The 25,567-nt window shown below is 48.4% G+C and overlaps 1 protein-coding gene across 5 annotated transcripts in view; it reads left to right on the plus strand.

Moving 5' to 3' along the window:
• Window positions 1–25,567, plus strand: part of LOC138528612 (uncharacterized) — a 1,266,637-nt gene that overhangs the window by 633,987 nt on the left and 607,083 nt on the right. For 4 of the 5 annotated variants that reach the window (XM_069640406.1, XM_069640404.1, XM_069640408.1 and 1 more), the window contains one exon: window positions 23,644–24,662. In XM_069640406.1, coding sequence (XP_069496507.1) covers window positions 23,644–24,662 — 1,019 coding nt within the window. The remainder of the gene's footprint in view (window positions 1–23,643; window positions 24,663–25,567) is intronic. The other variant, XM_069640407.1, reaches the window with a different exon arrangement.

Raw genomic sequence — 25,567 nt, forward strand, 5'->3', positions numbered from 1 at the left:
CTTCGACCGAGACTCCTTCTCGCAAATGTTCATGATAGAGAGGGCCCACAGGACCCCGTCCTCCAGACCGGCCCCGGGCGCACCTCCCAGAGTCATCATAGCAAGGTTGCTCAACTTCAGAGATCGTGACACCATCCTGCGACTAGCAAGGGAGAAAGGCGATTTACACCACGATGGAGACAAAATCCATATTTATCCCGATTTCTCATCGACAGTACAGACCCAGAGAAGAGCCTTCACCAGCGCCAAACAAAGACTTCGAGAGGCAAAGCTCGTATATTCTATGATGTTTCCTGCACGTCTCAGGGTACAACATAATGAGCAGACCCACTTCTTTAATTCTCCTGAGGAAGTACACCTATTTCTGGACCGTAACGGTTGCCCAGCTCACGACCCTCAACGACCCCGCGCACGGAGAGAGAGGGTCCCCAGGAATCCTCCATAAAACCCGGGCCCGACCCCGAAACGCACACAAACTGCCGGAACACGCTCACGCCCCATTAAACAATAGGGCAGAGTTCTTGGAGAGGCCCCTAGCGCCCCGAGCACAGCATCTGTTCCCTCACTCAGGTTGGGGGGGATCCCGTCGGACATGTTGGGGGTTGTCCGCATAATGGGATTAGTTCTAAGGACTGTTGGATTGTTTACTGTTTTTTGTTCAGGGATGGACTAACAACCACCCTCCTGGCACCGCCAGAACTTGTTATGTACGAATCTCTCACAAGGAAAAGCCAGCACCCTCCCATGATGCCTCCCCTCAGACTCGCTCCCCACTCTCTACTCCCAGTCGCCATGCGCCATACGCCATGTGATATATTACGACATGCTCCAAGCCCATCATGTCACGAACAATGTACACCAACCACAGGACCAATGCGTTCCCAACGCAATTTCGAGTTTTCTCTTACTCTCAACATTCAAGGTTGCAACATGGAATATAAGGGGTGGTAACATCCCATCCAAAACCCGCAAAATCCTCCAATACCTAAGGAGACATGAAATTGACGTGGCAATGTTACAGGAAACCCACCTAACACCCGAGAAAGAACGCACATGGGCCAAATCGTGGGGATGCCATAGATATTATTCGTCATACTCCTCCTACTCCAGAGGCGTGGCCATACTGGTACACAGAAGAACCAACTTCCGTCTAACGCACGTTGCAAAAGACTCCATAGGAAGATCCGTCCTAGTCAAGGGCATAATAGCAGGCAAGGCGATAACCTTCATTAATTCCTACGCCCCTAATGTAGATGGTCCAGACAACTTTGGCTGGGTAGTGTCGCAACTCTCCTCACTCGAGCACTCCACGGTGGTTTGGGGAGGCGACATGAACACTGTCATAGACCCGGCCAAGGACAGATCACACTCCTCGTCACAACAGATCTCTAAAGCCAGCTTGCAAATAACAGAAATTTGCCGAGCCTTCGACCTAAAGGACGCCTGGAGAACGGTTAACGGGGACCTGAGGGACTACACCTTCCACTCAGCAGTCCACAATACCAGCTCTCGTATCGACTACCTATTCTTATCCAGAACAGGCCCCCTGCAGCCCGGTCCCTGTCACATCCTGCCACGGACTCTATCAGACCACTCTCCAATGGTCCTTTGTCTCCTCCCCTCCCAATCTGTTCCCAGACTACAGAATTGGCGCTTCAAGACGGGCTCCATGCTAGACACGGTCTTCGCAGCAGAGCTAAAGGAAGAGGTTGAGATTTTTCTTGAAGCCAATATAGGGTCGGTATCCTCGGCCGGTGTGCTGTGGGAGTCCCTGAAATGCTTCGTAAGGGGCGTATGTCAGACTAAAGAGAGCGGCATCATCAAACTCATTAGACGTGAACTTACAACCTGCGAGGACCACCTCAAAGACCTCGAATGCCAAACCAGAGACTTGAGCGAACCAAAGGCGAAAGCTGCCCTGAAAGAGGAACTGCTGAGGTTTCACGCACTCGCCGAGCGCGAACTGAAATTTCTCCACCGCAGCACAGTAATCAGACAATACGGCGAGGGACAAAAACCTGGAGCTCTCCTGGCGAGGTTGGTGAGAGCTGACCACACACCGACGCCTATTACAGAAATCCGTAGTCAACAGGGAAGAACATTGTCCACAGATGTCGACATGGCAGAAGAATTTGGACGCTTCTATCAAGAACTCTATAGTTCCCAACACCCCGAAAATTCCGATGCGCCACTGAGCTACCTGAGGGAGACCGAATTATACTGGGTAGAGGCACAGCTGAGAGAACCCCTCAATGAACTGATCTCCCCAGCAGAAATAACTGAAGCAATCAAATCGCTCCCGAACGCCAAAGCCCCCGGCCCTGATGGCCTAACCGGAGAATTCTATAAAGCCTTCACGTCTACCCTTGCTCCCCTTTTGACCGATGTATACAATGAAGCCCTGGAGAAAGGTACCCTACCTCAGACCTTGCGTGAAGCCAATGTGATTCTCCTGCTTAAAACAGACAAGCCACCAGATGAATGTGCTTCCTACCGCCCCATCTCCCTCTTAAATCTAGATAACAAGATTCTAGCAAAAATCCTAACGAATAGACTGATGCCTCTAATGCCTGCTCTAGTTCTTGCTGACCAGGCGGGATTCATACCAGGCCGCAATACCACTTTCGGCATTAGGAGACTGTTTGGGGTGATGGGAGCACTAGACCCAGCCCAACAAGCCATCGCCCTCCTTCTTGATGCTGAAAAAGCATTCGACTCGGTGGAATGGCCATTCCTATTCTCAGTACTCGCAAGGATGGGCCTGGGGGCTCGCTTCATTAAACTAGTTTCTCTGCTATACACTAAACCTACAGCCAACATAATAGTCGGCACAGCCAGATCGTCCATCATCAACCTGCAACGAGGCACCAGACAGGGCTGCCCACTGTCAGCTCTACTATTCGCCCTGGTAATGGAACCCCTTGCCTCCAATTTACGTGAGCATAGTCAACACCGAGGTCTGGTCATAGGCCCGCACAGACTCATCATCTCACTGTACGCGGATGACGTGGTTCTTTACATAAGAGACCCAGTAGAAAACCTGAACCCAATCATGCGCGAAGTGATCAAATTCGGGGCAGCATCTGGCCTCAAAATTAATCAAACAAAATCAATCATCTTCCCGCTCACCCCGGCGACTCAGCCATTTAAAGATGACTTCCACCTCACCTGGAAATTATCCAAGGTGCGATACCTGGGCATTCAAATGTCGCTAAATCACCAAGAAATATTCCAGGACAATTACGAAGTGGTCTTCAAGTCCCTAACAGAAAAGGTAGCCCGCTGGAAAACCTTACCCCTAACACTATGGGGCAGAGCCTCTCTTGTCAAAATGGTGATTCTGCCGAAGCTTCTCTATCTCTTCACCAACATTCCCATCCTACTTCCACAACTCTTCCTGAAAAAACTAAGGAGTCTGGTCCTGGAATTGCTGTGGGCCGGCAAACCCGCCAGAGTGGCTCACTCCACGCTAGCCCTCCCAGTAACAAAAGGCGGCCTGGCACTCCCCGATTTGGAGAGGTACTACTGGGCGGCTCAGGCACAATTTCTCAGCCACTGGTACGCCACAAACCCTGTCCGACCACACGTGCAAATTGAAAGAGCCCTAGCCTCGCCGAACCTACTGAGAGCCGTCATCTTCGCAAAAATCCCGGTCCCCAACGATACGATGAATGTAATCCTAACAACATACAAGATATGGAAGCTATTGGCGCAAAGATACAATATCGACACAAGATACTCTCCACTCCTACCAGCAAAATTCATACCCGGGATCCCGTTGACGTCCGAAAAAGTTTATCTCCAATGGCTAGAGAAACTTCAAATCAGGAATCTGGGGGACCTCTTCACAGATGACGATTTCCTAACTCCCGACCAGGTGAGGGAAAAAGGCGGCACTACCTCGCTAGACATATTTATCTATTTCAGGGTACGCCACACGCTGCGAGCAATCCTACCTTCCTTTCCGCAGCAACCCCAAATATGGCAGCTCTTGCACTCGGCAATCCAATCTCAAGGTGAGGGGAGACCTCTCTCACAGATCTACAGAACCATAACTACAGACTCGTCCTCCACAGTGTCCCGAGCCAAATCTAGATGGGAAAAAGCCCTAAATTTAACTTTCTCCGACACCGACTGGTCCTTTATCCTTAGACAGACCCAGAAGATTGCCCTCAATACCCGCCTCAAGTTAATCCACTTCAACTACCTGCATCAAACGTACTTCACACCTGCAAAAGCAAAAATGCAGAGTCCAGACTCCTCCTTCGGATGTGAGAGGTGTGGATTGGTGTCGGCAGACTTTTTACATCTGGCTTGGGACTGCCCTAAACTGTCCTCATTCTGGCCCCAGGTGCTGGAAATCACGAGTAAGATAATCGGTGAACCGATTCTCCCAGCCAACACTGCAGCTCTGCTGGGCATGACCAGACTGTTGAAGGCCCCTACGAGAAAGTTAGCAGGTATTCTACTGACACTGGCTCGCAGAAGAGTTGCCATGGCATGGAGCCGCGGTCCTCCCCCAACTATCACCGCATGGCGCAGAGACATACTCTATTGCCAGGATGTCGAGACAGACTTCATTAAGTTGCTACCACAGCACACACGCCCACCTGACATCTGGGGACCTTTGGTAACTTTTTTGATGAATGAGTCAGTGGGGGCGCCGACCTCCCCAACCACCACGCAGTAAAAACAGTATCCGTCTCGGACGCATACTCATAGCCTTGGTGCAGTACACAATATATAAGGGTCGGGAGGCGTGGGGGGGAGTAGAGGGGGAGGTTGGGAGGGACATGGCTAGGCTAATTCCACCCTAATGTGGGTGAGAAGTTGTTTGTTGTTTGGAAAATAATAAAAAATAAATATTTAAAAAAAAAAAGGAATATCGCATTGGAAGCGCAAATTTGTTCGCATAGAAGTTGACCCATTTTGCCGCGGTTATTGTGGAAGCCTGATTCGTGGTTAATTTACTTGCATCGGACCTAAGAAGTCATTGCGGCATAAAGCACTTATTATCTTTTGATTGTCAGAGTTGTAAGTATATCATTTTATATTTTTGCATTTGTTTCGACATGCATTGCAAATTGTTCTTTTCAGCTTATCATATTCTTCTGTCGAACAGAATTTTTTTTTGAGTTTTCGAATTTCAGCTTTTTTGATTCGTTTTGCATGGAGGAGTTCAAGACTACCATTCTGTTGATTTTTGACATGTGAGCTATTCATTTCGTTTTGGATCGTGGCCATAATGTCCGCTATCATTTTCAGATATTTAGATGGATCTATGGTAATTTTTTGGTGCAGATTCGAGCTGCCCTGAAGCCCATCGAGCCAATTGTCAATGCGAGCATTGATTTTATTGCATAAACGGTTGTTCCATCTGTCTGAGAGCCGTGGGCGGTCTCCTTCCAGGAGTCCCTGATTAGGGTCGTGATCAAGGACAGCAGCGGTAATATGAATGGGCAACAGAATTAGCATATGATCGCCAAGTTCCGGGTCTATTGTTAGTATGTGTTTGCAGGAATTTTGTAAGTTTGCCGAAATAGCAAAATGGTCAATGCAAGATGATGATAATCCCCTCTTCCAGGTATACCCTAAGCCTTGCTATTGTGTTGGTTGAAATACTATATCCCAAGATGCCAAGTGAGTATTCCACATACGGCCTCTGTCAGGGGATGATAAAGCAAGGTCATATTCCACATTGATGTCCAATGGCTCCCAGCATTCAGAGTTGAAATCTCCGCCAATTATTATTCGACATGCCGAATATTTTGTAAGTACTTTATCGAGAAGCGTGTCTAGTGAGTCAAATGCCCTGGCAATTTTTTGTCGGACAGGGTTATGATATAACGATACACATAAGTATTAGTCCGAGAAAGTTGCATGAAATGATATTACAACAGCTAAATACAATATGATTCATGGACTTCATGTGTGATTATATTCAGTTTCGTATTAATGCAAATGGCTATTCCGCTATGGGGACGGCCACTTTGACCACGCGCCGCAGGTGCTTGATAGACAGAGAAACCAGGCAATGTAATGTTTTGCATTGCCATGGTTTCTTGGCAGAAAAGTATATCACACTTAAGAACGTCATGCATCTTATTGAACCAGGAATACAGGTTTTTGAATCCACATGAGTTCCATGAAAAGATAGTCAATTTGTGTGTGTTGTTAGGTGGGGACATTGTCCATGGCGGGATTCAAGGTAGAAGCGAGGGAGGTCAACCATGACCAATCCTTACTAGCAGTTGAGAGGGCAACCAACTGACTTAGCCACCCTGATCATTTGGAGCGGCAGCCGATGGTGTGCTTTGGACAGTTTGAGTCGGTGGGGTTTCAGTGAAAGTAATAGCATCATCAAGAATTTCGAATGATACAGGCATAAGCCCAATCATTTGCAACTCTCGCCTGTGTTGCCAAACCAGGTCGGTAATGGTGGTTTGTACTTTGCATACCATCCGATGGTTGTGCTTTTGAGGAAGCGTGATCCATTCTATGTCATCCGAATGGAGAGTTCGGAATGCCGGAATTTGCCTAAAGGCCTTCAGCAGTGCAAAGCGATTTAGTCGTTTGTTACCATAGATCTCCGGATCAGACTCCCAGCCTAGTATGGTAGAGGAGGGTGTTGACTCTTTGTCTTTAGGTTTAGAAGAGCATAAATGCTCTTGGGGAGGCTCTGCATCGGTGGTCCCTTCCAATTGAGAAGCCTTCCGCAGGGTTTCATATTCAGGTTGGTCACAACATGAAGCCCTTCCCTGGGATGAATTGGATTGGGGGCGACCTGTTTGTAGGATAGGCTGTGGGTTTGAAATTTGTGGCACTTCATAAATGGCAGGGATTTGACATGCCGCTTTCCCTGCTTGAATGGCTTTGGTGGCATGGGCTTGAAAAAGGCAGATAGCTGGGTTTGGGCGGTAATTGGTGTTTTGTCATGAGAAGGCGGGAACCCACCAGAGATAGACCCTGCTGTATCTTTTCGGTTTCTCGCATTACTCTTCCCTTTGTAGTTTTTACAAGCCATGTCCATACCTATAACTTGAGAGGTCGGGCTGTTGAACTTTTTTGCTTTCCTTATGAGGGGCTTCTAGAGCTGGGCCTTGCTCATGTTCTGCAACCGATTATTCCTCCTGTTGAGAGGTGCCAGTTGCGTTGGACACAGGATTTTATTTAATTTTTTAATTTTTGTTTTTTTTGTTAGGTTTGGAGTCGGAAATTTGACCACGGGCATAGATGGTTTTCTGTCCGCCTTCCTTTTTAGAGCTCTAAAGAAGAGTCGCTCTACCTCTGTTTCCTCTTGTATCTCTACACACTCCATTGGGCACTCAGTAGGGTTCTCTTGAACAAAAAAGAGTAATTGGTCGATCTTTTCAGTATTCGTGCTGACCATTTGACATAATTGGGCGTGAGTGTAGATTTGATGGTGAGAAGGAGCAAGGGGGGCAGCAACGGTTTGAGCAAAGGATTGCGCGAAGGAATAGGTGGTTGGTAGGGATAGTTGCATCATATCAACAGAAGACACCTGTTCTTTCTTTTCTGTTTGGATAGCTATACTCACTGATTCGACCTTTTCTATTTTTCCCGTGAGCACAGGTGCAATCACCCCGACCACAGAAACCGCACCTTCAGTGCGAATAGAATCAGCAAAGATGAACCTTTCTAATTTGTTGAGTTTGAAGAGGATTTGATTGAAGGAAGACTTACAATCTCTAGGTTCTTAGTGGGTGTAGTCGTGTCCTTTATCCAGTAAGTTTAGAATGCGTGTTTGGACCGGGTATGATGCCTCTGGGGACTGTAAGTCATCTGAAGGATCCAGCAGATCAAAAGCCATTGGAGGGACAAAGGGATTAGGAGTGGGGGAGGAGGCATCACTTGCGGTTGGAGGAGTCAGTTCTGTCTTAGCAGAAGAAGGCACCTCTTTAGGAAGGGCCAATGTTACAAGGGGATTATTGTGGGTCCTCGAGCTTGAGGATATATTAGAAATGTCCAACATGACACTTTCCTTACAATGCAAATGGACATCCGCTTTTTTGCAACTGGGAAGAGTGACCAGGTTAGAGGGACCATCAGACAATCGTACATGTTTTTCGAGGGCAGCAAGAACTGCCGGGGCAAGAATAGAGTTGTCGGAAGTAGAAGTATTCAGAGGGTCAGTGTTATTCTCCCCCAACGAGGATGGCTCGTCCATCCTCATACTCAGGAAGCTTTTCCGAGATGAGGACTTGCGTGCCAAACCCCCCTTGGTGGGAATGACTATCTGATTAGGCACAGTTGACATTGCTAATTCCGCTTGTGATCGTGCATATGCAAAGGCCATTTCGTGGAAGATTATATCATTTGCAGAAGCAGAATCCCAGTTGGAGGTAATGCTTTGCTCCCCTTGTATATGCTCCATATTTACGATCTCAACAATGGGAGAAAGATTAGTAGTAACAGCTTTATTTGCTTTTTTAGAGTTTGTTTTTAGCCACAAATGTGTGTGTGGGGGTCAGCCACTACTTAGTGAGTAAACCATTTGATGCTAGGACCATGTGCAACCCAGTTGGCCCTCACTAGTAGTGCCGCAATTAGTGATGTCCTATGTTCCGTTAGTGATTAACCACAATATCAAAACAATTGATTTAACACGTCAATGTTAAGGGGTGAAACATCCACCCGTCAGTATATAGTAACGCAAAAAAGACTACTGCAGTTAATACACAGCTTCAGCTACACAACATACAAATGTATGCACAGTTAGCCAGAATCCTGGCTGGTCACGACTTGAGCAGGCCAGCTCCACAATTGAGGCAGCCTTAGTTGGCTAGTCTGAATGACACGCTTACCTAGAACTCAACATTTGTTCTGCGTTTCTGTTTGATTTAGCATGCGAATCAGCAATTACCTAAATCGGTCAGGAGGATTCGTGGGGCGCCAGTCTCACCCGAGGTTGTTTGGGGGTGACAAGGGAAACATTAACAATTGCGGCGGTTAAGTGCACCCAGCGCCCCAGCGCCCCGTGAACAGTAAACAGTACTTCTGAGTACTTCCACGGTGCGCGCGCGGGTGCGCTGGGTCCGCATATTTTATTCTACCCAAGGAGGCGTCACCACGCCAGGGGGGCAGGGTATCGTGCAATAGACACACCTTCAAAGAAAAAGAAACAAAGTGTGTAAGTGCACGTTATGTTTGGTGATTTCAACAAACAATGTGAGCAGACAAGGGGGTTGACATGAGCAGCCAAGGTGCAGTGCAACGTATCAAGAGCACAACGTGAGCACAACGTGTGTGTTCAAAAAGCACAAAGTGCACACATCACGTATGTTCGAACGTATATTCAATCTGGGGCAACGTTCATCTCATGTGCAACCATATGAAAACAGTCACTTTTATTTCCTTTTCCAAGGCCAGGCAGTTGGTGCTACCAGGAAAGACGTCCTGACAGCTCCAGCCTCTCAGGGGAGCAGTATAGTCCTCAGAGTTCCGGCAATTCCAACGCAGCAGACTGATTCCAAATTCGAATCCAGCAGCACCCGCCCGCAGTAAACAGTACTTCTGAGAACTTCCACGGTGTCACCACTTTGCTAATAAACACATTTAAATAAAAACTATCACTGTTCTTCTGTAGTTGTCCTTGTAGCTGTGCAATTCGCCTGGTATACTCCCTTGCCAGGACCCTTTATGTAATCCCCACTGCAAGGTCTACTCTCCTGCCAGGACTTCTCTTGTGGTTTCACTTGCCTGGTATACTTCTCTTGCCAGGGCTTCCTATGCGTTTCATATTTCCTTTGTATCACCAAAACTCAGTATACCATGGTGCACTCGGTATATCTGTCTGCGGTAATATTTGTTCAAACTTTGCCCCACACTTGCATCTCATGCATTTGTATCTCAAAGGACATTGGCGCTGTACTTTGCCTTTTCTGCATTCAAATATACTTATTGTAATTTCTGTACCAGTACCATCAAAACATTCAAATTGTCATTGGCGTGGTTGCTGGAACACCTCAGGGTCCCCACTTGCTTCGGGTCAACTCACTGGTTCTCTCCAGCATCTCTGGTCCTCGCACTTCTGTATCATGGCTCTGTCGTTCATTTCCCACTATGGATGCTGCAGACGTCCTTACGGCTTCCTTCGCAGCTCTGCGGTCACACGCCTGCTTCCCTTCAGGTCCCGGTCTGGAGAACGCTGCTTTGTCAAGCTGCCCAGCTCCCAGGAACTCTTTTGCTGCTCCCGGTGTCTCCACAGCAGTTCCTGCTCTTTCTCTGCATTTCTCCTTCTGCGGTCAACTCTTTTCCGCACAGCAGTGTCTCGTACTCGAACGCCTTCTCATTGAAGCCAACGTCGTCTTCTGCACTGCCGCCCTCAGTAGTGTGGTTGCCATATTTAAATGTCCAAGGCACAGGAAATTTGGAAAACAACTAGACTGCTTGTTGTGCTTTGAGCTCTTGATACATTGTACAAACTTCTTCCTCCTCCTCGTCACAGTACTTGGGTAATTCTGGGAGGTGGGAGTCCAAGGGTGTGTTTAAGTCTTAGGTGGGGGTTTCACCAACAAAAGATGAAGAAAAGGTTTCTTTCCTTCCTCTAAAAGGGGAACAAGCAGCTGACAATAGGCCATTAAGGTCTTGGGTTATAGAGGGTCTTCCTCATGTGAAAGGTGGGAGATATCGCGCCTCGTCCAATGAAGTCATGACACATCCCCGGTAGTTGTCTCCTCCCATGTAGTCGCTCCCACCATCAGGATCAGGTAGCGGCTGCCGTCCCTTCGCCACATGTGAGGAGGTCGCTGCCTGGGAATCCATGATGACTCCATTGAATTCAACACAACTCACAAAGATGCAAAACGGACAACCGTCCATAGACCATGTATCTTTGTATGTTTTCGATATCGGTATGGGGTTACATTAGCAAAACCTGCAGACCTTGTCAGCTCATTCCCCAAGATCTGACTATAATAGATATTCTCCCCTTCTGTCCAGCCTAATATGTTCAAGATCTTCATTTAAAGACAATTGCATAATATTCAATTAAGTTACCTTACAGGCAGCCAACAACTTGTACATCAAGATGGCAGTGTCACCAGTTCAACATTCAGTAATGTTTCAAATGCTTCAAATTATGGCTATATGCCAAAAACAGAAAAATAAATTAAAGACGATAATCCACATTACGAGTGTGGTGGTAATTCAGTGGTAAATCTGCTGTATTACCGCCAAACCCTGTTACCGTCACCTGGTCCTGTGGGTTTACCAGAGGATTACAAGTGGTGGTACTTCTGTTTTTTGGAGGTACAGACGATTTTTGGGAGATGTACTGGCAGCGACGTGGTAAATCCACTGACTTTTGGAGGATTTACCTCCAGCTCGCTGCTGGAGGTAAATGCTGCACTTCACCTCTAAATGTATAATTCAGCGGTGCAGGAAAAACAGCAGTAATTCTGTAACTGTAAAAAAAACAGGTGGTAACAGAATTACTACCACTTTTTTCCTGCAACGACAAACTTGTAATGAGATCCAAAGAACAAAGAAAGCCCAGCTTTTCCAGAGCTTACCTTGCCTTATTAAGTGGTAGCAGTAAAAGCATTCTTTTTTTTATTTTTATTATTACTTGATTTAATCGGATTAGCGATTTTTACAAGAAAAAGACAAACAAAAATGAAGATGTAAAGGTTGCAAGTAAAACATTTTCTATGCAGGAAACAAAATTCAGTCTTGCGCCTATTGGTTGCGGCCACCTAGAATGTGTCTCAATAGCTGCGCGGTTGCTATAACCCAAGTTGTTTTTTCCCCGCCAATTAGTCTTTCCCACCACACAGATTCTTCTTGAGTGTAGGCGGAAGATAAGTGTGGCTTCAAATATTTGAATCTTATAGTTTTGGTTCCAGGGCATGTGAGAAGCAGGTGATGTAATGTTTCAATCTGGTCGTCTTTTTTGCAGTAGTGGCATTTGTTCGAATTAGCCAAGCCTCTCACTGCAAGAATCTCGTTGGTTTCCAACAGGTTGAGACGAGAAGTAATTATGGACACAGTTTAGTTTCCTTGACTGCGATGGCAAGTGAGAAGTCGACTTGAAATGTGTTGCAGAGTCCAAGGTGTTAATCCAGTCGTGTTCTTCCATTTTCCTTTTTATTTTCATAGGGTTTTGAATCAGCTCTGTTTCATCAGTTTGTATTTCATTCAGCTTTGATTTGCAGCCTTGTTCCCATATTTCAACATGCTGCACTTGTTTCCTGTGGTTTCTGTTCTGAGCATGCCTAGTATGCCTGGGCAGTTGTTGACCACTGTTTTTCTATAGAGCATCGTGCTGTTTCTTTCGATTGAGGCTTGCAGAGAAAGGAAACTTAGTTCCCGTCTAATTAACACCATAGATAAAGATTTCAGGAGGCTTAATGCGGATCTCCAGAATTAGCCTTTAGCCTTTTTCTCAGTGGCTTAACTACTCACTTTTGAGGTATGGCTGTGTGTTTGGCATAGAGTATCGCTTCTGGGCTACCGCCCAGGTCAAAGAAAGGATGCAGGGCCCCTGCAAGACAATTCTTGTCTCACTGCTGCAAAATGCAGATGCAGCTTCAAGCATATGTCGCACCACACCCAGATTCCACTCACTGGCCAGCTCAGATTCCCTCATGATCACCAAAATTACCCTTGAGCAGAGCAGTGCAAACAATATAGCACACTAAGTTAAGGTTTTACATGAATCCGCTTTTCCATGAATCAGTGCTTGGTGTGCCGTCACCAGTTTAAGTTTCCGGCAGGGTTGCCTTTAGCATTTTGAGGTGAGGTCCATGAATTAAGTGAAATTAGATATTAAGTGCCATTTACAAACAATCATTCTCTTAAGAGACCTTCATAGAGCCCATATTTGATTAGCACTCTAGTCCTGCCCAGCAGTACACTATGGGTGTTCTGTTATGTCACTGCTTGGCAGCATCCTGGGTAGTTGCTAGTTGCTGAGGATGCTAACATCCGTCACCATGGCAGGCAATTGGAGTTCTTTAAGTTACAAGCAGTGCAAGTCCAGCAATTGCACTTCATTGCTCCATCAAAATATTGATGAAGCAATGAAGTAAAGCAGCCCCCTAGGTATGTTCTAGCACTAAGAACACAACCCCAGCGACGTATTCGACGAAACAGTCCATAGCGCCAACGGGCACACCGATAACTTCCTCTTTGCCCGCCGATCGTCAGACCTCCCAACAACCACAACAGGTGCGCTTTACGACTGGGCCCTCTAAATCGAAGGGTGCTGCCCCAAATATTCAGGAGTCCGTCAAGACTCATCGGAATAAAGCGTCCACGGCCGAGAAGGCCCCGGTTCTGCCGAAAGTAACCGCACAACTGCAGGCCCGAACTTTACAACTTCCGACTCTGAGGTGATTACCGAAAGCATTGCTAGGATTATTTCGGCGGATGGTCAGAAGCAACGGTCCAAGGACTCATCGAGACCCAAGGACAATTCCAAGGTTCTCCAGCATGGGGTCTTGCATGGATTCACATGCTCATGACTATTCCCCGTCGTCAGGCTTGGAATCCTCCATAAAGAAAAAATTCAGTTCCAGTTTCGTTTCTGAACTGTCTTTCTACTAATAACCAATCACTGGTCTCTGGGTCATACTGCCCCCAGCCAATGACTGCCCTCTACGTAAGCCCCTCCTCTGGCAGCCATCTTCAGATTTTTACCGCACGTTCAAGTGTTGGAAGTCCTTGCGCTATAGTTCGAGCTTTTACTGCATTTTGTGTTTTTTTTTTTTAGGAGTTTACTCTTATATTTTCGGTCAATCGAGCTTCAAGCTCCACCGATTCTACTTCTGATCAACGGCGACCCATTTCGGAATTTTTCTACGCCCCTCAAGGGCGAATTTTCGTCAAGTTCTTGGAGGATTCCGGAAGATCTTTGAGGCCTACCCTGCGTGGTCATGGCCCAAAACAAAGGAAGCACGACGCCTGTTGGATCCAAGCTGTTCAGGAGCTGCCCTGGATGTGGACTACAGAACGTCTTCAAGGAAGAGGAGGACTCTCGGTGCCTCTACTGCCTTCACGAGGACAAATTGCACGTGGAGAAGGACTGTGCGTTCTGTAAGAACATGTCCGACCGGACAATGAGGGATCGTCGTACTCGACTCACCAACTGGCTGGAGGGGAAGAGCCCAGCAGCAGGTGAGAAGAAGAAGTCCGAACGGTCTTCTAAGAACTTTGAGGGTGCTCCGGCGACGGGGACCCAACAAAAGGCAAAGCACCGCAAGCCTGCGGGCACCGAGAGCGCTGATGGTTCAGGCTCTTCGGCTGCCAGGCAGGGCGCGATGTCACCGACGCCATCATCCACGAGCCAACGCTCTGGCTCGGTGAAGAGGAAGTTGGATAATCCGGGTAAGCTTCGGGAGAAGCCCCAGTCGATCCCGACGGAGACAGCCAAGGTGGAGCGGGTCAGCGACCCTCCCCATATGGTAAAGCCCTGAGGCACGCCTAAGGTCGTGAAGGCCTTGATTCACCCGGCGAAGGCCTCTATTGAAGGAGTCGTGGCGGCCCTGGCGAAACCGGTGGAGGCTGCCCCAGTGGAGACGACTTCCGGGCTTAGAGTTTCCCTGCCACCCCGGAGGGAATCATTTTTTCAGCCTATCGAGAAGACCCCCATGAAACCCCGGGAGGAGATGGTGGGGGTCATGGTAGCCATAACAGACACAGATACCACCTCTGAGGATGAGCTGGTTAGTGTCCAAAGGATCCTGGACAAGAAGTTTGAGGAAGCCAGGGCCTACGGGAAGGATCCCGACGAGACTGATGAAGAGAGCGACGGTGGAGTCGACGAGGAACCGTGGGCCGTGGAGGAGACGGAGGACCCCAATGCCCAGCCGTCGCTCCCGTCGCAACCGATGCCTATGCCACCGCACAACACAGGAGCAATCCTGATGGCTATTCAGACCCTGTGTATGGAAATAGGGACGAGGTTGCCCTTACCCCCAGCGGACAATCCAGCGGCGCCTGCACCGTCGGGGAGCCCACCGAACAAGCGTAGGTGAACCCATCCTCCCCCTCCTTTCCAGCCTTCACCTCCTTCCCCTCCACCGAGGGAAGAGACGGGAACGGAGACGGTGACGACGGGACGGACCACGGTGGTGACGATGCGACGGACCTCCCATCACCCCCTGCCCGGTCCCCCCCGACGAAATTGGCTCCTTCCACGCCAAGAAGGAGGGTTTCCTCTACCAACGACGGGAGGCCAAGAGAAAGACTGTCCTCTCAGTCCCGTTACAGGACGACATCTGGGACGAGGGACTGGCACTGCTGAAGAACCCGTCCACGGCTCCTGCGAAGAGGGACCGGAACGAGAAGAAGTACCTGGTCCCAGACTCCGCCCCTATATGCCTCAGAGCACAGCTGTCCCCGGATTCAGTGGTCTCTACCGCAGGCATTGGTGGCGGCGTGGCGGCGTGGCTGCGCCTGCAGGGGATCCACGTATACCCCTACCTGGACGATTGGGTCATCGAGCAAAGTCAAGAGAACTCGCTGTCGATCACACAGCGAAGACCCTTCCGACTGCTCACGGATCTGGGATTCTCGATCAACATCGTGTAATCCCACTTGATACCGTTGCAAGATGCCCTGTTCCTGGGAGCCAGACTCGACACAGTGGCGCGATTGGCTTCACCGTCGGAGGAAAGGACGAAGGCCATCCTGGGCAAGGTACAACGGCTGTTGACCATGGAAATGGCCAGGATGAGGTCCATCAAGTCCCTACTCGGCATGATGTCATCGTGCATCTACCTCGTGCGCCTATGCAGGTTGCGGATGCGGCCACTGCAGGAGTTCCTCGGCGCCCGTTGGATGCAAGCAGCGGGCAGCTTCCAAGACAAGATCTCCCTCAACGAGACGTTCCACCAAGCAATCCGGTGGTGGGGCAACCGCGCGCACCTAGCGGCGGGTATGGACTTCCAGACCCTGCCACATCAGGAAACGGTAACAACGGACGCCTCCCTGGAAGGATCGGGAGCGCACACCAGAGACCTCCACGCAAGAGGCCTTTGGCTCCCAGAGGAGAGGTCATTACACATCAACGCTCTGGAGATCCGTGGCTTGTTCTGGGCCCTCAGGTCGTTCCTCACATCCCTCAAGGTCAAGGTGGTGAGGGTCTTCACCGACAACACCACCACGATGTTCTACATCCGGAAGCAAGGGGGCACCAGATCCCCAGCCCTATCCAAGGAAGCGCAGGATCTATGGCACTGGGCCGTTGCCCAAGGGATGTTCCTGGTACCCTTCCATCTGGCAGGAATAAAGAACACCATCGCCGACTCGCTCAGCAGGGAGCTGCGCTCGTGCCACGAATGGGAACTCCGGCAGGATCAAGTGGATCTGCTATTCCGACGATGGGGCAATCCCCAGATAGATCTCTTTGTGACGGCTACAAACACCAAGTGCCGGAGATTCGTCAGCAGGTTTCCCCAGCCAGGGAGCATGGGCGATGCATTCTCCTTCCCCTGGGATGGCCTGTTCCTGAATGCGTTCCCACCATTGCCGTTGCTTCTGAGACTCATCAGTCAACTCGGACGGTCCCGGTGCAGGATGATCCTCGTCGCACCAGCGTGGCCGAGGCAGATATGGTACCCGGACCTTCTGGACTTGTCAGCGTCCTCCCCAATCAAACTGCCGATGGACGTGGATCTTCTAGCCAGGGAAGGAGGCGCCATCCTACATCATGACCCGGGATCGCGGTACCTGCAGGCCTGGATCGAGCAGCACTAGAGTTCGGAGGCTACGATATTCCGGCAGACTACAAGGAGGTCCTTGCAAAGGCCAGGGCGTCCTCGACTCTTAAGTGCTATGGGCATAAATGGAAGAGGTTCTCTGTCTGGTGCCGTGCACAGAAGATCAACCCTCTAAGGATTACGGCCCCTCAAGTGCTGCCATACTTGCTGTCGCTGGCCAAGGCGGGGCTGGCATATCCCTCCATCAAAATCCATCTGGCGGCCTTCTCCCGCTACACCAGAACTCCGGGGCGGTCGTCGCTGTGGTCTCACCACCTAGTGAAGGAGTTCATGAAAGGACTGTTCTGCTCGTTCCCGCGGGTCAAGGCTCCGGCCCCGGCGTGGGAGATCAACGTGGTGCTGACCAGGCTCATGGGCCCGGCATTGGAGGCCCTGCATTCGGCACCGTTGAAGTTCCTGTCGTGGAAAACAGTGTTTCTTGTGGCCATCACCTCCGCACGACGAGTGGGAGAGATACAGGCCCTCTCCTATAAACCTCCATATCTGACATTCCACGAGGTGAGGGTAGTGCTGAGGACGCACCCCTCCTTCATGCCCAAGGTGCCGTCCGGCTTCCATCTCAACAAGCCCTTGGTGTTACCCATTTTCTTCACGTCGCCTTTGTCGCCGGCTGAGAGGACGTTGCACTCGCTGGATGTTGCTAGAGCGCTGAAGTTCTACGTGGACCGCACAAAGAGTTTTCGGAAGACATCACAGCTGTTTGTGAACATTGGACCTGTGAACCAAGGGAAGGCCCTCTCAAAGGCTTCCATTTCCAGATGGCTCTCCGGCTACATCATGCACTGTCACCGGTTGGCAAACAGACCGTTGGCCGGCCGTCCGAGAGCCCATTCGACCAGAGCGATTGCTGTCTGGTGAGCCCCTGCTGGACTCTGCAGGGCTGCTCCGTGGAGGTCGACACACACCTTCACGAGATTCTACTGCGTCAACCGGGATTCCAGGGAAGAGTCCAGAGTCGGCCAGGCAGTGATGCGCAACCCGTTCGCTTGAAGGTGAGCCTGATACTTAATGTTGAGTTGTTGTAATGCTTAATGTTGATCCTTGCCACCTCCCGTGGTTGTGCATGTGTGTACTGCTATGTATTCTTGTATTCATGAGCATGTGAATCCATGCCAGATCCCATGCTGGAGAAGGAACAAGTTACTTACCTGTAACTGTTGTTCTCCAGCATGGGTCTGATATGGACTCACATGCAAACCCTCCCTCTGACCCCTCTGCGGCTCTTCTCTTGGTCCTACTGCTACTTTACGTGCTACCAAATCTTAAGATGGCTGCCAGAGGAGGGGCTTAGGTAGAGGGCAGTCATTTGCTGGGGGCAGTATGTCCCAGAGAGCAGTGATTGGTTATTAGTAGAAAGGCAATTCAGAAACTGATTTTTTTCTTTACCGAGGATTCCCAGCCTGACGACGGGAAATATTAATGAGCATGTGAATCCATACCAGACCCATGCTGGAGAACAACAGTTACAGGTAAGTAACTTGTACCATCCCTCGAAATCCAGGGATAGGCCGAAGGATTCATCAGAACCCACGGAGAGGTCCAAAGACAAACAGAAGGACACGCATCAAGCGTCCGTCCCCCGAATGGACTTTTTCGGAAGGCACTGGAGGGATTTCTTTGACGTTAAAGGAGAAATCTCGACATTTGGCGACAGAAGATCCACTACAGGAGCCTTTTCCACCCCTGGACCTCTCTGGTTCATCTATTTGGACTAGAGAGAAATTTGAGGGATGTATGGATAGGCTAGAGAAGTTTGTTGAACTCTCTGAAAAATCCACACCCAAAAGACAGAGAGAACCCCCTTCTCCCTGTGGCTAAGCTTCAGAAAGTCTTTGACCCTTCTCAAGAGGAAGAAGAAGAATCTATTTATGACCTCACTGAGGAGGAGTCCCCTGTGGACCTATACAATCAGGATGAAGATCCCTTTGCTGACACTGAGGATGTTCACCTGGACTCCACAGAGGGTTGGGGAGACAACCCCGACCCAATTGATCCTCGCCTTTGGCAATCACCTACTCCAACACCGGAACCTGATGCCTTGTGCTTGGACTCCCCCTAACCCCCCCCCAACAACACCCACTCAACAAGCCACCCTGGTCGACGACCAAATGGCGTTCAACACCATATTGAGGAAAGCAGCGGAACATTTCCATATTGCTACCCAGGAGGCTGTTCCAGAAGCTGATTTTATGGAGGACATCCTAAAAGCCAAGCTATTCCTCTGCTAAATTCTATCAAGGAGCAGTTGGCCCCTTCTTTATTGACGCCTGCCCAAACTAGAGCAGTAAATCCTAGGGTAGAAAAATTGTTTGGATCCTCCCCCTCCTACCCCCTTTACATCAGGGGTCATGCTACTCCAAATTCACTGGTAGTAACAACAACCAGGAAGAGAGCAGGGGTTCCCCTATCAACTTGGGAGGCACCAGTGTAAGAGACTATATGCTCTAGGGAAAAGGGTCACAGCGGCTGCAGCCTTTTCCACTTGCATTTGCAAATCATACAACCTTGTTGGCTAGCTATGCAGATGCACAATGGGACATGCTAAAGGTGGTTCTTCAAGAAGACCCTGAACCGCTGCAAGCTCGTCTGCTCTCCACGGTTGCAGAATGCAGGCAGGTCAATCAGAGTATCCTTAAAAATACTTTGGATGCAGCAGAGACAGCTGGCAGATCCTTGGCTCAAGGTACCCTCCTGAAGAGGCATGCATGGTTACGTAACTCTGGTTTTAAACTAGAGACTCAAGCCTCATTAATAAATAAGCCAATGGAGGAAACTCATTTATTTGGAAAGGCGGTTGACGAAGCGCTTCGAAACCGCTAAGAAAGAGCATGACACCCTCAAGACCCTGGATTAAATCACTCAGAGGCCTTTTCCGAGGAGGGGGAGCGGGTCTAAACCTTCCTTCGTGGTCAATGTTTCCATCCGAGCCAATAGAGCTCGGGAAATAATTGGTCCTCTGCCCAAGGAGCCAACACCTACACCACCCCGTATCCCCTAAGAGGCCAACGACGTGGTAAAGTAAGGGGTCGGAATTCTACCCCTTGAGGCTCCCCGGCCTCAGGGCAAAAATGACCCACAGATCTGAGTCCCCTCCCATGCCTCCCCGGTTGGGGGCCGGCTAACATCATAGGGGATAACTACAGACCAGTGGGTACTCAAGATCGTTGCCCACGGTACTGTATAGAATTCAGCCAGTCCCCCCAATTTAGACCTCCATGAGCAAGAAGCCTGACGCCAGAACATCTGCGTATCCAGCTCCAAGAAGTCGAGACCCTGCAGGAAAAGGGCGCCATAGAAGTCGTTTCTCTTCTACAGGTAAACAAGGGTATTTATTCAGTGTACTTTCTTGTACCTAAAAAGAATCTTCCTCATGCGCCCTGTACTAGATTTGCACCCATGGTCACTCTGCAGGAAGTAATTCCCCTGCTCACACAAGTGGATTACATGGCAACATTGGACATGAAAGATGCATACTTTCATATTTCAATGTTGCCGGCGCACAGAAAATACCTCAGATTCATGATACAGAACAAGTACTATCAGTTCAGGGTACTACCCTTTCGGCATAGCCTCAGCACCAAGGGTGTTTACAAAGGTGCTGGCAGTGGCAGCAGCACACCTGCGCAGGCTATCCATCCTGGTTTATCCTTACCTCGGCGACTGGCTCATAACAGGGGATTCCTACCAAACATGCCTGTCAAATACCCAAAAGACAATAGACCTCTTATTCAGCCTGTGATTCTCCATGAACGAGAAGAAGTCCAGCTAAGACCCCAGTCAAGTCAGGCAGTTCCTACGGGCTCTATTTTGAACAAAGGATGGCCTCGTCTTCCCCTCCAACGAGAGGGTAGAAAACATTCTGTTTCAGATCGCTCAATATGAAGCCAGTCGAGAGGTGATGGTACGCAAGGCTATGCGACTGTTAGGAATGATGGCGTCATGCATTTATTTGGTTCCTCACGTGCGATTGTGCATGCGTAAAATGCAGGAGTGGCTCAACAGGCAGTGGTGTCAGGCCAGCGGACAATGGGACGATCTAGTGGTTGTATCACCAGCCCTCATTCTCTCGCTACGGTGGTGGTCGAGGGAGAACCTCTTTAAGGGGAAATCCTTCACCACCCTGCAGTGGAGGCCACTCTAACTACAGACGCATCTCTCACAGGGTGGGGAGCTCACCTGCTTCAACAGACAGCGCACAGAGTTTGGTCGTCAGGCATAGCATCCAACCACATAAACCTGTTGGAACTGTTAGCAGTATTCAAAGCACTGAAAGCTTTTCAGACACAACTGCAGGGGAAGACGGGCCTGATCCTCAGAGACAGCACCACGGCCATGAACTATCTGAACAAAGGGGGGCATTCACTCTCCCGGGCTGTCCAAACTGTCCCAGAACATTTGGAAGGGGGCTCTCAAACACAACATGTTCCTGTTATCACAGCATGTTCCAGGGGAGCTCAATCTTCTGGCAGACATACTCAGCAGAGATTTCCCACTACCAATGGAGTACGAATGGTGATTACATGAAGACATCGTCTCCAATGTTTTTGCTGAATGGGGCTTCCCAGAGATCGACTTGTTCGCAACTCTGGAGAATGCTCAATGCCAGGACTACGCCTCCAGGTACTCCCAGAACCGTTCCAAGGGGAACGGACTCTGGATCACATGGTTAGGGAAATGTGTTTACGCTTTTCCCAGACTCCCTTACTCAGCAAGATAGTGCACAAGATGCACCAGGAACCAGCCACCATGATATTGGTGACCCCCATGTGGGCCCGCCAACCCTGGTTCGCTCATCTGATGGAGATGTCTCTATCTCCCCCAGTGAAACTACCTTGCCCGTACAACATGTTGTCTCAGGACAAAGGGGAGACACTTCACCCATGCCCGCAAACATTGAACAGCGGACTGGCTCCTGAGGTCATAGAGTTCGGACATCTACAACTCCCTCAGAGATGCATGGACATACTTAAGGAAACGAGAAAACCTAACACCTGATATTTCTATTCCAGTAAATGGAAACGCTTTATCTGGTGCAATACCAAGGGCATCAATCCCATTGACTGCTCTCCTACTCATATTGTACTGTTCCTGACTCACTTGCTTGACTCAGGCCTGGTTTTTAATTCCCTTAAGGTTCACTTAGCTGCTCTCTCAGCCTACACTACGTCACACCAAAAGGTGTCATGGTGGAAGATACCAGGCTTTCATGGAAGGGGTCAAGAGGATTCACCCTCTCCGTTCAAACCCAGCTCCAGGATGGGATCTGAATGTGGTATGAACCAGATTTATGAGGTCTCCATTTGAGCCTATGCATAAGGCAAGTCTCTAAGATCTTACCTATAAGACAGCCTTCCTAGTAGCAATCACTTCTATAAGAAGGGTTAGTGAACTAAAGGCCCTTTCAGTTCTAGACCCTTTCGTTACAGTTCACAGAGATAAGGTGGTTCTGCGCACTCACCCTCGTTTTGCACCTAAATTTATCTCCAAGTTCCATGTGAACCAATCAATAGAACTGCCTACTTTCTTCGAGAACCCTATTAACATGGCCGAGAGAAGCCTACACACATTAGATGTGCGTAGGGCAGTCACGTTTTACCTGGACAGAACTAAACCACTGAGAAAGACAAAACAGTTTTTCGTTTCAGTGGCAGCTGGTAGAGAAGGGGATCCTGCCTCTAAATCAGCAATCTCTAAGTGTATTTGTAAATGCATCACACTCTGTTACACTCTTGCTAAGAGAGAACTGCCCTTCAAGCCTAGAGCACACTCTACTCGGGGCAGTAGGGCTTCCATAGCATTCTTTGCAAATGTTCCCCTAGAGTCCATTTGCAAAGCGGCAACCTGGAGTTCTGTACACACCTTTACAAAACAATATTGTGTAGACAGTCATTCTAAGTCTGATTCTCAGGTGGGACAAGCATTACTAAGACATCTTTTCACTACTGTTCCTTTTCACAACCCACCTCCAACTCTGGGTACTTCTCGCTAGTCTATACACTGCATGTGATTCTAAGCAGATTAACAAGCATCAGAAGACATGCATTACTTACTGTAAAAGCATTTCTGATTATTGTATCTGCTCAGATTCACATGCGCCCACCCTTCCTCCCCGCTCGGATGGAAGGAACATAGACGTCTTACTACTTTCTCTCTTTTCTGTTCTCACTCACGATAGTCATAGACTCCCTCACGGCAGAAAAAATACAATCGGAGGGATCTTGACGCGTGCAGGAGTTTGGGTACACTACACGTCACGTAGGGATAGTGTTACTGGCACGCCCATGTCGACGTCCACTTTTGATTCTCGGAAGACAATATGCAATACTCTTCGGTGACCACTGGATGTCGGACTATATGCACTGCATGTGAATCTAAGCAGATCCAATCATCGGAAATGCTTTTACGGTAAGTAATGCATGTCATCTATGCCTGCACTGATGTTTTAATATTTTAATACCTTTATTCCCGTTTTCAATTTCCTCCCTCACTGGGACAATTACATTATAGTAATATATACATAGCTGAGCATAGTTCTTGCAGTATAAGATATATTTTGTATCATCACTCACCAAATAATTTATTTCCAGACCTGCAGTCATGGTCTGTTTCCAGTGTTTTTCCTAGCAGTGTGCTACCTAGCAGGGTAGATGGAGAGTGGCTATTTCCCTTTTATCTTCAGCTTACTGCTTTTTTGATGCAGGGTGAAGGTCAACTGGACAGCAGCTGGACAGCAGTTCTTTCAAATGTATTTTTGAAGCCACTCAGGCTTCAGCCACTCAATGGTGCTCCATCATTGCATGATATGCAATTTCTCTCAAGAATTACTGTATTCAATAAATGTAAATGCTTGGTGTTTTAATACCACTTGAAACTTGTGTTTCTCTTCTTTGTCATCAAGCAGGAGAGGTGCTGGCCAGCAAAAGCAGGGATAAGGACCATCTGCTGGAATCCCTGTCAGTAGTTGCCAGAGATGTATCCCTCAGGGGAGAAGATAGCCTGGAGAGATGCATGGGTGAGAAGGAGCTTGAAGCCTATGCTAGAGTGGGACAAGATACGACTGAGACATGTGTCACAGGTGTCCAAAGTGTTTCTATACATGTTGTGCAGAAGACACCCATTAAGGAACCTTATGCTGCAAACAAACAGGGTAAAATCCATCCCACCAATTCAGCACTGACAGATCACAAAATAATTGAAGAGGATGATTTACAATATCCAAGTGCACAGATCTGTAAAATCGATGCCAGTGATCGAACACTCACTCCACAACAGGAGAGCAATGAAGGAGGGGACACTTTTATCTGCTGTGAATGTGGAGAGAGCTTTCACGAGAGTTCAAATTTGATTGCACATGAGAAAATTCATATCATCCAACTTGGAGACACTAAACCTAAGTGGAACAAGCCCTTTACCTGCAAGACATGCGGAGAAAGATTCCAGTGGCAATACCAGTGGACTGAACATCAGAGGTGCCACACTATAGAAAGGACAGTCATGTGTACAGAGTGTGGCGAGAATATTCATTACACATATTCTCCTCTGGAACACCCAGGGGCTAACACACAGGACATTTGCTCAGATGGTGAGCAGCGTACCATTGACTATCTGCACCTGCTTAAGCATCTCAAAACGTGCACAAGCAAACCATACACATGTGAGGATTGTGGTAAAAGCTTCAAGCTCCAGGAGTCTCTTGCACTTCACCAGAAAAGAACCCACACGGGAGAGCAGCCATATAACTGTCCGAAATGTGAGATGAGCTTTGCTCGGCGGCATCAGTTTCGAACGCATTACAAAGTTCACAAAGATGAACGACCTTATGTTTGCACCCACTGTGGCAAAAGCTTCAAAGGTGTGCTAAATCTAAAAACACATCAGAGGACTCATGAGGGTATTGGAGAGGCTAACCCCAAAGAGGTAAATTAAGCTGTTTAGTATATCATGCAATGCGTAACCATGACAGAACTAGACTCAAGAACGTCTTTGAGACGAATGTCTTGGATTTATTAACTGAGAGGTATGGATATTCAGACACGTTGGGGAGAAAGTAGAGGCCTTTGTCTCCTATGTAATGAAAGAGATTGCATTGTTGAATGCTGTACGAAGGATGCATTATGTCCTAATATCATGAGAATGAGTTTTCACTGGAAGCATAACTATTATATATGTTCATTCAAATGTTTATAAGCAGAACCTGTTGCAAAAACATTATGCATTTTAATTTATATTTTATTGGTGATTTAAACCGAGCTCACGTGTAAAATGATGTGTGAAGGCGCTTAAGGGGACGAGGTGAGGACAGGAAAAGAAGGGTATTCATAGTAATAAGGGTCAGGTAGTAGGGTAAACATTAGTTTCATGCACATGTAAGTGCAAGTCTACAATCCAAAATATACAGGTGTTATGGGTGGCCATAAGTGCGAGACAGGTTATAAGGTTGGCAGCGATGTGAATAATACGCACGCTGGATGAAGTGTTTCTATATTGTCTGTTTTCTGAAACTCTAATGGTCTTCCACATTTTTCAGGTGTGGGATAAGTGTATTTCAAAGGAGTGGAGCTTCTGCTAAGAATAGTTATGTTATGTTATTTTGCATTTATATAACGCCTTATATACCATTGGTATGGTCTGAAGGCGCTGGTAGGTTGAACGCTCTTGGGAACCGAAGTTCAGATCAGTAGAGAGAGTCAAAGGTGTGTGTGCAGCTGGTGCGGTATTTGTGTAATAGCTGCTTCTTAGCGGTAGGTGTGGTGGTTGAGAGATCAGGAGTATGTGTTTGTTCTGGCAGGATTTATCCAGACCGAATGTGGCTGCGTTAGGCC

This window comes from Ambystoma mexicanum, chromosome 7q (genome assembly GCF_040938575.1).
Source record: "Ambystoma mexicanum isolate Mex_15411 chromosome 7q, UKY_AmexF1_1, whole genome shotgun sequence".
NCBI classification, from domain to species: Eukaryota; Metazoa; Chordata; class Amphibia; order Caudata; family Ambystomatidae; genus Ambystoma; species Ambystoma mexicanum.